The sequence below is a fragment of the Xiphophorus maculatus genome, chromosome 1, assembly GCF_002775205.1.
Source record: "Xiphophorus maculatus strain JP 163 A chromosome 1, X_maculatus-5.0-male, whole genome shotgun sequence".
Classification (NCBI taxonomy): Eukaryota; Metazoa; Chordata; class Actinopteri; order Cyprinodontiformes; family Poeciliidae; genus Xiphophorus; species Xiphophorus maculatus.
In genome coordinates this window covers 10626761-10643342 of record NC_036443.1, presented here as the reverse complement: position 1 = coordinate 10643342, position 16582 = coordinate 10626761, and the positions used below count along the sequence as shown (strand labels likewise).

The 16582-nt window shown below is 36.5% G+C and overlaps 1 protein-coding gene across 1 annotated transcript; it reads right to left on the bottom strand.

Moving 5' to 3' along the window:
• Positions 1-32: 32 nt before the first annotated feature.
• On the bottom strand, positions 33-14308 carry wrap73 (WD repeat containing, antisense to TP73). Its single transcript, XM_014475263.2, has 13 exons — positions 14183-14308; positions 13548-13635; positions 12842-12994; positions 11254-11370; positions 4044-4116; positions 2688-2791; positions 2404-2490; positions 1669-1803; positions 1504-1581; positions 1322-1424; positions 1082-1207; positions 662-853; positions 33-440 (listed from the first exon to the last, which is right to left on the bottom strand). Exons 2-13 carry the CDS (start codon positions 13614-13616, stop codon positions 328-330), a joined length of 1350 nt encoding a protein of 449 aa, XP_014330749.1. The 5' UTR covers positions 13617-13635; positions 14183-14308; the 3' UTR covers positions 33-327.
• Positions 14309-16582: the final 2274 nt, after the last annotated feature.

Sequence of the window (16582 nt, the reverse complement as noted above, 5' to 3'; positions counted from 1 at the left end):
ACAGTTTACGAAGTAGATCCATCAAAGTAAGAAACTGTGAAGTATTTATTTCAAAAATGTATTTAGAATAAGTACAAACATTCAAAGAAACATGTACACAAATAGTTTAAGGCTAAGTGCTGAAAAACTAGCACTGGTTTTTAAACTAGTATCTTTTAGTTTAAAAAGTTTTTTGCTTTCTGAAGGAGTAGGAATGTCACCAGGTTTTGCAAATGTTTTGGTTTTTCAGCTGCTATAATCCAGCATTAGAGATATCCAGGAGTGCTTCCACTGATCTACAAGTACATAATTAGACCTGAACCAACTCTGGAGTAAATGTTGTGACTTTTACTCTTCTTCGTGGTCAGTGTCCATATAGCACAAACACAGCTGGTCTTTCCCAAGCAGGATCACAGAGTCACCACTCCAGTGCCAGTTTAGGGACTGGACATGAAAACTACCTGAAAGACAAAAAAAAAAATAAAGGAGTAACTGATCACTAAACACGTACAAAAAAACAGAGAAAAGCTTTTGTCAAAGATAACAGTAAGCACTGAAAATAATAGTATTTGCAAAGTTTATAGAGGACGTCTTATTCCACAGATAGCCCAAGCTAATAGCTAACCCAAAAAGTTGGAGATTTTAACGAATAAAGTGACATTTTAAATAGTAAGTGTGATACCTTCAGCAGGAACCTGAACAGAAACGCAGCCTCCTGGAGACCAAAGATAAAGTTTGCTGTTGCCGGTACACAGGGCCAGTCGGGGGCGACGGGGATCCCACATAATGCAGCGTACGGCTGATGTGTGCTCCAGCACAGCCGCCAGGCTCATCTTCTGCAAGTCCCACACCCAAATGGCAGTGGCCATGTTGTCTACAGAGACAGAAATGCTCATAAACTTTCAGAGACACTCTGTTTATAATGGTGTTAAAATACCAGGAGGGTGAAAAACAGTTGAGTGTGATATATTAAGGTATATTAAGGATAAGGATATATTACTGAATAATTTAGAAGCCATAAACACATTTCACACAGTTTACTGGGGTCACCATGAAGTAAAAAAAAACAAAACAAAAAAAAAACCCAGCCATCGATACTTACCATTTTTGGTGGCAAGATAGCGACTGTCTGAGCTGAATGCCAGAACAGACACACCTATTTTGGGATTAGCTCTGTCTGGCTCTGGCTTGACCACAGGAATGTGGACAGGCAGGGGGCAGATCTCATCTGGATGAGGAAAAACAAATCAGATTTTGTAAACAAACAAGCATACTTCAACTGGGATTTTTTTTTTTTTATCAAATATTGTTTTTTTTTTATAAATGAGTATTGCTGACATACACTTGCTCTGGGTGCTGAGAAGCGTGGGGCTCATTGTGATGTTGTGTAGTGACAGCTCATCGCTGACCATGGCTGGTCTTCTTTCCACTTCCTTATACACAATCTAAGGACACGGGATGCAGCAAATAAGCTTGATAAGAAAAATAAAATACAAAGTATTTAATTTCATCATCAATACTCACAGCTTTCGTGTTGTCAATGGTTGCAGGATGTTCAAACTGTACGATTTTCTTCCATGTAATATGATTGAGGATGCGCACCTGACAAATATAAGAAACATAGTAAGAAATCTACAAATAATGACCATTGGTGCATAAAAAATGTTGACACTTTCTAACAAACTGTACTTTCTCATCATAACTGCCTATAGCCAGGAACTGGCTGCTGGGGCTCCAGGACACAGACTTCACACCGAGGGACCACTCATAGGCACTGTAGGTCGACAGCAACCGGCCATCCAAGGAATATAGCAAAACCTTATACTGTGGAAAAGAAACAATTAATAAACTAAGGTACTGCCACAAGTGTTTGGCATTTTTATGCAGCTTCAAGATTTGAAAAGAATGAAGTAGGAGTATTTAGATTGTCCTCACGTTCTAAAATAAAAACAATGTTTAAAGCCAGAGTCATTACAAAATTAATCTACAATTCACTGGACTTCTAACAAATTTCAATAAGATGCTTTCTTCATCACAATGTCTAATAGTAACAGCTGTTTATTTTAAAAGGTCTTTATGAAATATTCAACAATGTTGAACATGTCTGAGTTATACAAAAGTTCTCAAAATGGGCAGGATTAAAGATGGTGTAATAGGCTAAATAAAGTGTGTAAGTTAACACACATATACATATGAAGATCAAATCAAATCAACAGTGTGTTCAGGTTTTTATTTCAATTAAATTTTGTTCACTGGGAAAAGTGGAAGACAGACCAGTCTAACTTCAATGAGCACAATCAGCAGCTTTAAAAAGCCTTTGGTAACTTTTGCTTTTTTAATGCTTTGAAGCAAGAATGATTCATACCTATATTTGCCATTAATACAGTTAGTTTATTTCAGCTGTTGAATCTTAAAGGAACAGACCTCTAGACAGCTGTCCCACACCGCTAGCACACATCCATTGGGAGACCATTCCAATCCTGCAAGGTCCTGAGTTTCAGTCTCGAAATGCTGTAAAATAAGTTAAAAAAATGAATTAAATATATAATACGAACAAAATTAGAAACAATGAAACCAAAGTACAACACAAAACAACAATTTAAGACGTTCTGACAAAATACAAATGAACAAAGTTGATTATGCAAAGATGGAATCAACAATTTCTTTTTTTTCAAAAGAAAAATAAAGCAAAGCGGCGTCCTGCTTACCCTGAGTAAATGCCAGTCGTCACATACAAATATACTAACATAGTCTTTGCAATCACGGCGCTCAGCTAAAGCCATATAGCATCCATCTCTGCTGAAGTCTATTCCTGTGGGTGAGAGAGCAACAAGACCAGATTTCATATCGGTTCTTAATGTCTGCTTAAAATGGTAGAGCAATACTTAAATTTAGCAACTTTTCATACAAAAAAAATAATTACAAAATAAAAGCAGTATTGGCAGGTCAGACATTTTAAAGATTGTTGATTGGCCAGAAATTAAAGTTCTGCATCTTTTTAAAGATGGTTAACACAGGAAACATCTCATAGAAAGACAGGTTATCCTTGCTTTCATTTAATTCATCTTTACAGGCTCAATTGCTGTCCAGCAGCTAGTGAAAGCTGGACAATGGACAGATGAATTCAAGTATTCTTCTATGATTCTTCTAACTTTGATCACAATGGCTGCTGCCTTCTATAGCCAATACTAACCACTCGCAAGTAGATTCAACCCCACTAAACTCTTAAACTATCCCTTTAAGTGGCAACATTCAGTTCGAGCTGCAGTGTTCCACACCAAGAGACACTCCCCAAGCTGCAATGCACAGGTCATAAGGTGAAAACAACACCAGCATAACTGTCCCGCCTGGAAATAAAATTATTTTTAAACTTTGATCTGGTTCAAAAGTGCGTCAGGAGAGAGAGTGGGCCTGAGCGCTGTTTTAGTCGAAAAAACCCAACACCCCTTGTTTACTGAAAAATAATCATCGCAATGACAATTTGCTGAAAGAGCTGCAGTTAGCAGAATACCAAGTGTGTTCACTGGTAATAAATTATATAACGGCGTTGACAGTTTACTGATGAAAAATACAATCAAACTATCCAAAGATTTTTCTCCTATTTAACATAAACAGTTCAACCTACCGACTGGAATAACAGCGGAGGCCGATGTTTTCCACTGAATATGCACTCTGTGTGTTTGATGCAATGTAATTATCTGATTGTTTGGCACCATGGAGTCTGCGGCATGCAACTACCGCAGCCGAATCATTTATATGACAGTGCAGAAGATAAACGGATTGCAGAGGGGCATAGCGTTACATGTGGAAAATGAGTAGAGACCGAGACAATCATATATCCAGTAGTTGCTGACAGGGCCGTTATGAAGAGCATGCACCATTTACTGAAGAGGGAGCACAGCTGTCACCAGTGACGACCACACTTTGGCCATATCCCGGGTTTTGCCACAAAGTAAAGAGCAGTAAGTGATTAATGAGGTATGTCAAGGCACTCAGCTGACCCTGTCCTCAGGTACTATAGCAGTACATACTGTAAACATTCATAATACCACTCCCATACTCACCCTTCTGACATGCCTTGGGATACTTGATGTAAGACACGGCTTTCGTGCAGAGGGACCAGACGGTAATTCTCAGCTGTCACGACAGCAACAAAAAACACAAGAATTGTTTGATTTTAGTAAAAACATACTCTAAAAAACACAAATTTATTTATCTTACAACATGTAAAGACAGATGTAATTCACAGTCTGATCTTTGATGAGAAAAGCTCTTCAGAAAATGTGTCAAGCCAGCTACAGACAGAAGCTGCTCAAATTCAAGACTGTTTTGTTTTAACAGCGGTTTGAAGATGTTTTTACCCACAATCATGCAAATGTCTGAGATGAGCAAATTATGTCTTAACACCAGACTAAGATGATCAACGTAAGGACAAACTTTAGCTTTAGCAAATTGTGATTTAACTCATTGAGGGAATCCGGTTTTCCAAACCAAGTTGGTCCTATGTGAAGAAATAATAATCAATAATTCTAATAGTTGTTTATGTAAAGTAAAGCAGCAACAACTGAAAAATATGTGTGATAACTAGCAATTAGCGTTGAACACCACTTTAGAAATTTTGGCCCACTATTTTTTTTTTATTGTTTTCATTCTGTCATATTTGAACAATTTGTAATGTAAGCAGCCCGTTTGAGATCATGTCAAACTGACTCGGTCAGTTATATATTTTTACTTTCAGTGGTCCACTTCAAAAAAGTTTTCTTCTTCAAAGCCATTCAAGGACTGCAGACTTGTTATTTCTGAATTTTTGCTAGAGAGAAGAATTCATGGCCTCGTCAATTACAGCCGCTTATTCGGGTCATGGATTACCAGAGCACCTCTGACTGTCACACTACCAACATTCACCATGTCTGACCATTGGTCTGATGTTCCTGTTTCTGAAATATTGTACTTGTTTGCATCAGATGTAATGGATCATTACATCTTCTACGAGTTCCACTAATTTTGTCTCATACGGCCATATTTCCTATGCATTTTCTTAAAAATCTTAGCAGGGGATTGTGTTTCTTATATTTGAAATATGAATATTAACCTTAACTGACGAAAGTGATGTCTAAAGTGTTTTTTAAGTTGTTCTTGTTTTTTTTAAAGAACGCTACAGGTTCTTGGAGAAATATTGGTAGGTCAAACACTCCAAGGAAGTTTTATCACACTGTCAGGATTTCCCCATTTCTGGATAATTGCTCTCATACATTCTAGAAGGTCTTTACATACGGATGACATGTGTTGCTTTTTAAAATATTTCAGTCTGTTGTCAGACAGGTTCTATTGACATAAAGTCTTGATTGTGCAGGTCAGGCTTTATTCAGACCTGAGTGAAAATACTTGAAGTCAGTTGACCAAATACAATTTGGTTTATGAATGTTAATTCATGATTTAATATTTACCAGGGAACTGACTTTTTTTTCTCCACAGTATCAGGTTAGCTTGGATTCCTTTATTGTCAAAATAAATTAAATCAAATAAACATTTTTTTTAATTATTCATTTAAGTTAACTTTGTCTCATATCTATTTTGTTAGAAGATTTTAAACATGTTAATTTGATTAAAATTGGTAAAATTTGAAAGGAACAGTAAGGGAGGATATACTGATTGGAAGTAGAGTAGAGTCTACAATCATTTAACTCATATATGAGAGTTCATACATACATAGCAGGAAACTGGCTCACTCTGTTCTGTCTGCTCCATGGTTTAATGTTAGACACGTCCGCTACAAGTGTGACAAATTAACAGTTGTGTAGCTGCGAGTGGCGTGCAGACTGACAGATGTAAAGCTGCAGCGAAGAAAAACTATATGACCACAAGCCGACATGACAAGGAACCACGTGTTAATTGGTCAGTTTTGACAACAGTCACTCAAATATCCACATATCTCAGTTCAGCAACGTTCATGAGCAAAAAAAATAGGAAGCGGCACTTAAATTATAGTCAAGGAAAGTAGTTGAATAAGGTCGTTTAAAAGCTTGGATCCTCAAAAATGATCATTTAAACAGAATAACTCCAAAGTGGCTAGGCCATAACTGATGATGTTTTACTACAGAATATCTCCCTGGTTGTTAGCGGACACCGAGAAGTGTTGTTTTTGTTTTTGTTTGTTTTCACTTAGCATGTACAGGTTGTGACTAAAACTAAATTTAAAAAAATTATGTCAAACTTTAAATGTTTCCCAGAAATAATATTTTTGGCAACTTATGGCTATTAGAAAACAGAAACATGTCTATTTATTATGCAGTGCATAATACGTTTATATCAAGCTTTTATATGTGGTTGCAAACCTGTGTTGTCATTTTTTGGGGCAATATTTAAATATACTTAAATAGTATTGTGACATGTCATATCCAAAGTATCAGAAGTGAATCTTTTGCATTAAATATTCAGTGTTGTAACTTATACAATTTCTGCTGGTAATCTTCTAAGAATCATTAAATAACAAACAGGGTTGAGACAATTCAATATTAATAGAAGAGTAAGTTTTACTTGGTAAAAAAAACAAAAAAAAACAGGAAAGCAACTCTTCTTTTGGATGATCATTCTTAATAACCCTAATTTTAACTTTTAGAGTCTATAACTTTTAACAACACTTCTGAAATGAAGACCTTTTGTTATAGCATTCAGTCAGACATATGAACATGGGATAAATCTGTCACTGAAATGGACTGAAGTGTTGACCCTTCTGTTTAGTCAGCTAGTTTGGACAACCAGCTGTGTAGACCCTGCAATAACATCTCACAGCAGACTTTCTGGACTTCCCCTCCGTTAAGCTGCCATAACAACCAGAGTCAACACCGCTCAAACACCCACATGCTTTGCACATAAATGCTTCGAGGCCGCCACATATGCAATGCAGAGTGATCAGGACCAGAACAGAGTGTAACTTTAAACTGAGGAGGGAAAAATGTGTGTGTGTGAGCAAAATAGGTGGGGAATGATTTCGCTTGTGTGGTGGAATGCAATTAGAACCAGTCAGTAAAGCTAGGATTAAAATGAGGTATTCTCACCAATCCTGGAGGAGCAGTTTTAAAGTGGGTGGATAGGATTTGAGAAGTATCGGTGGTCCGGTGGTTACCCTAACCCAACCATGTGTTTAAAAAATAAAGAACTCAGTGAGAAAATACAGGAAATGGGGAAAGTCTGCAATAAATTTATCATCTATTTTATTGCATGGTTGTGTGAGGGCTGGAGAATAGGAAAGTGCACCTGATGCTGGATAACCCTATCTGTCAACAGAGGATTAGACAGAGGGCATTCCACATAAAAAACTATCTCAAACCAATATAGACCATATCTCCAGTTACCGTCTCATGAATTTACCAAGGAACCATGGCCTCTCGTGGCCTACAAAGGCAATGGGCTGCGTTATTGTCCCATGCCGCGTTCCATCTGCTGCCTACATTTACAGTCTACAGTAGCAGTATTGCCAACTATGTTACATGTAAGTAATGCTTCAGCTGAACCTGCCAAAAACATCCTGGCTAATCTGATCTCAACAATGTGAAAAATCCTAAAAGAAGATACCCTCATGCCTCTCCTTGGCTATAAATTTTTTTTCCGACTTGGGTTTATTGGATATAAAGATAAACAGTGATGTTGGAGGGGGATTTTGTGAGGTATTCAGGCAAATGACTGGAACTTAAAACTTACAGAAGACAAGCAAATGCAACACTTCCAGCTGAGTTACTTCTTAGTAAGTCTTCGATGTGGACCCATCCTTTTCTCCCAGATTAGGAAAGTGATCAAAAAAAAAAAATAAAATACCAAAAATAGTGAGGTATTTTGGTTTAGGTTAAAAGAGAAAAACAAAAGCAGAACACCAAGCAGATTTACCAGCACATAGACGCACAAACACTTCCACAAAGGCACGATGCAAAGCACAGGCAGCTGTCACTAAACAAGTTAATATAGCAGGCTGTTTATGAGTGGAGCTGAAATTTAAGCTTGACACGAACACCAGCCTGGCACTGCCTTAATGAAATCCTGATTTGGGGTGAAGGTAAGTTCAGTGGGCTGTTTGGCAAAGTTGGAATTATCAGTTTTTTTTCTTGCTTTGTGTTTGTTTGGCACATCCTTCGCACGACAGCATGGTAAGTAAGGAAGCGTTAATTAATCAAACTATCTTTAGTTATTTACCATGGAATGTTTAAAGAACAATACCCTCTGGATGCCACAGTATTAATTATGTGTAGCTAAGCTATATAGGATACAGATCAGCAACTTATGAACCATTTAGTCTGAAACAGTGAATTTGCAGAGTGCTAAAAAATGATTCATGCTTATTAACTGCAATCAACAGTTCCGTTCTCTTTGAAACTTTTGCAGCATAGTGTTGAAAAGTCACATCACTTCCAATCCAGAACAATGTAAGATTAAGAGCATAACAAAGGCTTTAAATCAGGCAGAGCAGAAGAATAGCATGAAAACATGAAAGTTACAAACAAAAGTTCAAGATCATATTTCTTAAATTGTGTGCTTTGTTGGTCAGGCACAAATAAATTGTTAAAAATTGCAACAATTTTATCTCCCAATGACATTAATGATAGTGGCGCAAGTAGTAATTAATATTAACTGTAGTGATAAATTAAACTATATAAATAATCTGATCTGAATTGAATGTATGACTCCACAGATGTATGGGTCGATGAACTAATAGAGGGATTTAACTTTTCAAGATTAAAATGCAGAAAAAATTCAAGAAATATTGACTTTTCATGTATAATTTTTCCATATTTTTACAGAGCTGAACTTGAACGGCAGTCCATTCTCTGCCAGAATGCACAGGAACCCTTGGTGCAGCCATTTTGATTATAAAGCCCACATTGTCTAAGTTAGTGATGCCATTTTTATTTATCTTTGCTTAAATCAAAATGACAGGCATGTCCAATATAAAATTATTACAGAAAAGAAAATCAACTTAAAACTCAGGGTTTGTGTGTTTATATGCGTTTTCTGTGACACAGTTTGGTTTAACTTCAGCAAAAAGAAGAGAAAGACTAACATTTCCTGATGAATAAATGGAAATGATATTTTAAGATAAAAATTGTATATTGACCAATAAAAGCAAGATAGGTGCATCTCTAATTAAAACATATCAGCAAATCTGAAATGAGCAGATCAAAATCAAACTTCTCAAGTCCTATTTTTTCTTCTTTTTTTTTTTTACAGGAGGTGGGATCATTCCACCCACTCCTGTTTTGTTTCTTGGAAGACACAAACAGACACAAAGCACTAACACCACAGACACTTGCACTCCCTGCACCCTTCTCTAGACCAGACGGACTACGTAGTTGCACCTCAACACCTGTCAACTGAGTCCTGGAGTCAGGTTCAGCATGACAGACATGGCCTATCATGGTGCCTTGTCATATTCCACATGGTCTTAGGACAGCTACTATGTTTTCTCACCCTTTATAAACACATGCTTGCTCTAGACTCCATATAAAACAGGAATTAGGACGCACAGAAAATAACCAAACACATCTTTATTATCCTACACCAACTTCACATAAATAGAAGTTGGTGTAGTTTTGCCAACTTCTATTAATGTGCAATCAACTTCTGCTGACTTCTTTGTTTTTGGCAGTTGAGCTGGTTAAACAGGAGTGGAACATGTTTATGTGCTAGATGAGTGACAGAAAAAAAGTTTTAATTCAAAACTCAAGATCTAAATCCTAATTCCTCTTAGGTTCGGCAGTGTCCAACTTCTGCTAAATGGTTCATGCTAATCAATCGCATCTCAGCTCAGCTGAGATAAATATAAATCAAACCAATTCCAAGTATTTAGGGGAGTGGAATAAAACGTATCTCGTTACAAATATGTAAATAAACACACATCACACATGTCTTAGATATTATGTAGTTATTACATCACTTTCACATTTTGAAAGTGTCCCCATCTCTAAGGAGATGACAAATTGCACCATGCTGCATAAACATAAGCCTAAACACAATTCCCTTTGTATGCGTTTCTCTGGTTGTTTTTAGTTAAGAATGTAGTTATGTAGTCGGAGATATCAACTTGATTCAATCTACCATCATAAAATATTGTTGTGTGTCTCACATCGTGGTTTATTCTGCTTTGCTTGCGGCTTATTGATGGTGTATGGAGGGTTGAAGTTGAGATCATTTCTGACATCATTATTTGAAAAGTTCACCTATAAACAAAATATTAAAGCCCACAGCAATCTTTGTATAAAAAGTGTGTAGATGTTGGACTTACTTTGGAATAATTTAAAGCTTTCTGCCAGTTAGAAAATTGATAAAATAATTTCCTTTTTATTTGCTAAATCTTAAAGAATCATCTTAAAACTTTGACGAGGAAGGATGGGTCTCATAGCAGCGACAAATAAGCTCTGAACAAAAAAAAAACAATGACTTTACACATAGTGGTTATAAAACATCAGATGTCAGCATGTGTTTTCTACATATAAGTACATTAAACGCAGTACACTTCCAGAAGCTTTTTAACAAAAAAAAAATCCTTTGAGGAATTTTAATGAGTTGAGGGAGAGAATGAGAAAGAGAAGAAAAGCCTGCTGAGCCTTCAATTAGCTGATCTCTCCATTTTATCTAAACTGTTTTACATTCAAGTTTTAGAGTAAGATTGTGTTTGCGAATAACAACTATTTCACCAGACACTCAGATTCGTAAATGTTTGGGAGAAAACCAACTCTTCGTAAGCATCAAAACACTTGCTGAGGATTCTATGGTCAAGAATTCTCAAAGGTTCACAGAAGAAACTTGATTTCTTTACTGACAGGCAGCAGAATCATGGATCCATCCAGCCAACTCTATTTAATAAAATCAATTATTTAAAAATTAAAGAATACAAACGTTTGAGTGGCCCCTTTTTCAGAGCTGGCATTTTTATTAAGTGATTTCACTATACTTCTATTTTTTTTTAGCACTGTAAGTTTATAATAAGAACTTGCTTGCTAGGATCATAACAGAGCATGCACACATTTCACCCAAGTGTTAAAGGTACTTGAGACTCATGTATGACAGGACGCTAACAGGAGGGGAGAAATGAAATCAGGCTGAATACATGCAGCAGGTGGGGGTCAGGGGGGCGTAGAGGCAGTCAAGGAAAGCTCTGGTGTCTGGCTATTTTCAGGTCTCCCCTTCCTCACAAGCCAGCAACAGTTGAAACCAAACAAGCGCACACATAAAAACACTTGCATTAGATGCATGCACGCGTGCATCAACTACCTTCACACTTACATGGAACTCGGTGGTGTTGAGAATGTGACGTCCGTCTGGACTCCAGCGTGAGGAGACTAGTCCGATTGAGCCCTCATCGATCTTACAGTGCCAGTCCGGCTGTTCCAGAGACCACACCTGAAGACGACGCCACAGCCGGGGGAAGACAATGGCAGAAGAATAACCATCAAGCAGTTATCGTAGCGGTTCTTATAGACACACCGGTAATTTCAAACCGTTGATTTTAAGCTTTGAAAGACAAGTGAAAGTTCGAAACCATGAAAGACTGGCACTGGATGCCCTTTCAAAGGTAAGATGCTTCCACTATATTCAGCACGACTAAGGTCACAAGGAAAAGAAAAATTATTTCCACTAGAATAGTGACACCCAATTTCTCCCAAGCTTTTGGCTAAAAACAAATGACTGATTCCAGTGATTATTGTTTCTGGGGTGTTTTTTTGACAATACATTTTTCACAATCTAAAAGTATTTGAAATCAAAAATAAGACTGGAGTCTTTGAGTAACATGTCAGAGGCATACAGTTTACACACTGTACATTTTAAGACCAATTTGCTAATGTTAAAAGCCTAAGACTCATCTCTTTGTGTTTCAGTGCAACAGATGGGTTTTAACCTTTTATTTGAGTGAATAACTTTAAATCCTATCTTAAAAAAAAGTGTATTAAATAAAAAAAGCACCAATCTTTGGCTGTGATGTTGAAGGATTTTAGTATTTTTAAACTTAAATTAGTTTTTCATAAAATATTACTAACTTACCGGTACTAATAAAATTACCAATACAAACCACTGACGTGTTCTCTATTAATAATTTTCCAGAGGAGACAAAATCATAATTAAAGCCTTGGAAAGTTAGTCAAGCATCCTATATTTATAAATCTATCTTTTAATGTGTTTTTAAAAAGGGGGAAATTACTTTAATCTAATTTATATAAACTGTATGGAGAAAACTATCACAAACAACGCATCTTAACAGGCTATTGCCTATTCATAATTTTAAAGAAAATGTACAAAACAACAACTAACAACTGCTATATAAAAGATACATTTCATGGTGTTGATTTCAGTTTTTAAGTGTCACACTAAACACCACAAGATTTTAAGGGGAAGAAATAATTGTGAACATTTATCTTTTGTTTGCTTATTAGATTAACTTTGTGGCAAAATAAATAAATAAAACAGAATTTCCATAGCAATCAGTAACATGTTTATGATACTCAATGAATTTTAAAACAGTGGTTGCCAAACTTTTAAGCTTTCTACCCATACTCAAGTATTGTTTTACTATAAATTATATTAATTAAAAAGAAACATTGACAACACGAACATAACTAGCCAGATTTATATCTATTTGCTAGCACTGTCTGCTATATAATGTACAGCATTATATGTTTGGCTTTTTTTTTTAGTTTAATCCCAATACCCTAACTTGTTGATTCTCAGCCTCAAGTGGGACTCAACCCAGACTTTAGCAACCACTTTTCAGAATGTGACTTTAAAAAATATTCTACAACTGCAAACCATATCAAGACACCCCCCAAAAAATTGCTAAACTTAAATCTGGATCTTGGCTTCTACTTGTATCTGTTACCTGTACCAGCCCCCTCTTGTACATAGCACATAGGATGAACAAAGAGTCAGAGGACCACTCCATGTGTGACACTTGATCCAGACAGGTGTAGAGCTGCAGGATTTGCAAAGTGCTAAGATCTCTCACAACTAGTCTGTATTGTACACAGGTAGCCTGTGGAAGAAAAAGCAAAGGTTGTAGAAGAAAAGGCCCATAATATCAGAGGTACACAATCAATTGGATAGAGGTTGGAATCAGACGATACCCCTTGATCAGCACATCAAATGTTGAAATGAAAAATCTGGTAGCTTTTCTATTAAATGAGACAAAGCTAAGAATTTCTAAAAATCAGATTAAGGCCAGCTACATATACCTTAATGTGTAAACTTATAATTAATCCATTTTCTGTTAGACTCAAAACTACTGCCTTTATCAAAAATCGTACAGCATATTTTTCTCCTTTATGTTTAACGTTCCACGGTTAATGTTAAACATAAACATTAACATTAACCATGTTAATGTTAATTAATAATACAGAAACTACAGAAACTAAACAAAATCTGTTTCAGCAAGTCAGACCTAAATAAAAAACCTGGAAATTGTCATTTGCCAGAGAAGTGCTGATTGGTGCATCTCTACATAAGACTCTACATATTTATTGATACTTCTGCCACTGTAAACGCGGCTTTACCATAAAACAATAAAAGAATTCAACTCAAAGACTCACCAGATATTTTCCATCTGGGGAAACTTTGCAAAGATGGTTGGACTGCTTAAAGACCTCGGAGAAATTCATTTTGCAATCACAACTGTTCCTATAAAAAGATAACACAGAGTTTGCATTCAACCTTAAAAGCACACACAGAGATCTGCCTTCACATTTTCAACTGCGCACAGTTGATATTGTAGTTTTCTCCTACTCCCGCGTGATGGCGCCATAAGTCCGGAAAAAATACCACACTTAATGCATCAGGCAACATAAAGTTTTTCTCTCGAAATAAGCCAAATCATTAAAACGTAAACTACGTTCAAATTTAAACTAAAACGACGCCGTTTTTAAACATAACACCCGAAAGCACCGATACAAAAAGCTAAACGTTATTTTGACTCGCTGTCAAAACACAGAATAAAAGCGCCATCAACCCCCGGTGGTACAACCATTTCTCTTTTTTCTTGTTTAATGAAAATATTATTTGTCAACAAACCACTACAGTAGAAATGAAGACGTGAACTGCAAACATAAACTATTAGGAATCCCGTTAAACTAGCTCTACCTGGGCTCGCTCACTGCTAGCATGTAGCACTAGTTAGCGGTTAATGTGAAGACAAACCACGTACAATATTCAAACTAGTAACACTTACTGCTAACTTCAGCAGCATCGCTTCCTTTGGCAAAACCTGAGCTGTACAGACATTCAGAGTTTCTTTCTTCGTATGAAAGCGTTGCGCTCACACATTTTTAATCCAACTGTTGTTGGGTTTGTTTCTATGAACGTCAAATGACACGCCGGTGCTGTCCAATCAGCGCTCCCTTTCACCGAAACGCCTTATGGGAAATGTAGTTTCAGAAAAGATTTTTTGTTTTGTTTTTCTCTGCCCGAGTCAAAATGCTCATGTAGACCAAATATAAAGAAACGTATTGTCAGAAGTATTTTATTCCCATGAAAAGGCCATTTTTAAAAAAATTTTTGCAGTCTATTAATTTGTTTTACAGTGTTCATGCCGTCCTCATGTGTATAACATATTAAATGGTTTGATTAATGGCTTTTCGTAATTTATATATCAAACCCAACATGTCTATACAAATAAATTAAGCAGGTTTTATTTAGGCTACATCTATTTTCTTTCTTGAAAGGTGACAAGGTTTTTTTTCCCGCTTGTGTGCGCCTAAACCGCGCTACCCCCTCTCTGCTTCCCTCAGCGCAAAAAAGACGCTTCGCCTCCTTCTCTTCGGTGTCGATCAGCGAAGCCATCACTTCTCTGAAGAGGATGCAAATCAGTTTCCCTCCTCTCTCCAGTTCATAAAGCTTCTCTGAAAAGTCAATGAAGTCCTTTCCCTCTTATCAGAGCTAAATTCGGTCGATATATGTTTTGTTTGCTTGCCTTTTCCATGTTGCCATTTTTTATGGAGGGTCACTTTCTTGGCATGTTCGATAAACAAACTGGTTCTCTGTGCAATATCATTCCTGGTTGTTTGGATCGGAATAAGCGTAACCTTCAGGTAGGCCTAATATTTCTTCATATTTCAACTTCTGTTTAAATAACTTAAAAAGAAAAGATGAAAAAAAAAAACCACAGACTTTTGGAAAGCTAATTTCCCTTTAAATGTAAAGCTATTTATTTAAATAACTGTGGTGAAGATAGCTGTTGATAAGGACTGCATATAGTGCGCATTTAGCCTTTTTATGTTGCTTAGTCTCATAGCAACAGTAAATACATCCGATTGTGTTAAACATCACAAATAATAGAAGTAATAGCGTCGTTTTAGATGTGGACTTTTAAAGTAGATATAAACGAAAATCTAGGGTAACTTGTTTTATTGAAATATATACCTGAGATAGAAGTTTAGACACAGCTTACATAAATAATGGCTGGGATTTAACGTCCACATTTCATAACAACATTAAAATATGAATAACTTCAAACGCGCTCAGATCTTACATCAAGATAAGCAGCACATTAAATGATCCAAAGTGAGATAATTCACTTGGGCCTAACTTGATTGCATCTAAAACAATTTTTAAATTTAATTTCTTCTCATTTGAGACCGCTTTTTTTTCCTCCTTCGCACTAAATAACCCCTGGGAAGGGAAGGTGCGCGTATAAGCCATGTTTGTTGTCATGGTCGCTGTAACCGTGGAGTGAAGACGCAAAGAGGCCGGTTAAAAATTTTCTGCGTAAGACCAGCATACATTAAAGAGACTGAAATATTTAATTTATTTTCAAATTTAAAAACTGCCCGCCTTTTTTTGTTGTTGTTGTATTTGGAGAATTCACCTTATTTACTTACTCACCAGCTCATCAGTGTGTTTTGATTAATATTACATGTGCACGTCCAGTAAAAATATTAATGCAGGATCATTTGATTTATTTAATTACTTATTTATTTATGAAAGTTATGATGCCAAAGAGCGCTTAGAACCTTTTCTTTCTCTTTGATAATACTTTTTTTTTTTTTTTTCAAAACCACCTGCTCTCACAATCCGATCTGCGCCTGTCCGCGGCGGCAGATCCCTGCTGGAACAGCGGGAATTTACTGCAGCCAATTGCTACTGTTTTTCAGACCTTGTCGGTATTTCTTTTCTTTTTTTTTTTTTTTTTGAATCATCACAAAAACAAAAAAAAAACCCACTAAAATAATTTTTGGCTCAGCTGTCTTCGCGGATGTTTACCGAGGAAGCTCCATATCTGCAATCGATTCGCTGAAGACCAAAGTAAAGACGACTGTGTCCTGTACAGACTGTCCTATAGTCACTTTTAGCAATTCGGAGAATTTGTTAAATCATTAAGATTTGGGACTTATCTAGTTGTAGTGCGTATTTTTCAGATCCTGTGGTTCCCAACGAGACGCGACGCTGCTGCGCGGCTCTTAATAAACTTTCACAAACAAATATGCCCACCAAGATGCCAGCCTGTCTTAACTGCGATCAATTTCTGCATATTCAAACTGGAGACTAAACGAAAAGTCAAGACATCCAATCGTCATCACTCGCGGTAAGCCTGGTTTTTGCGACTTTATCAAATGTAGGCCGCTGGAAACAC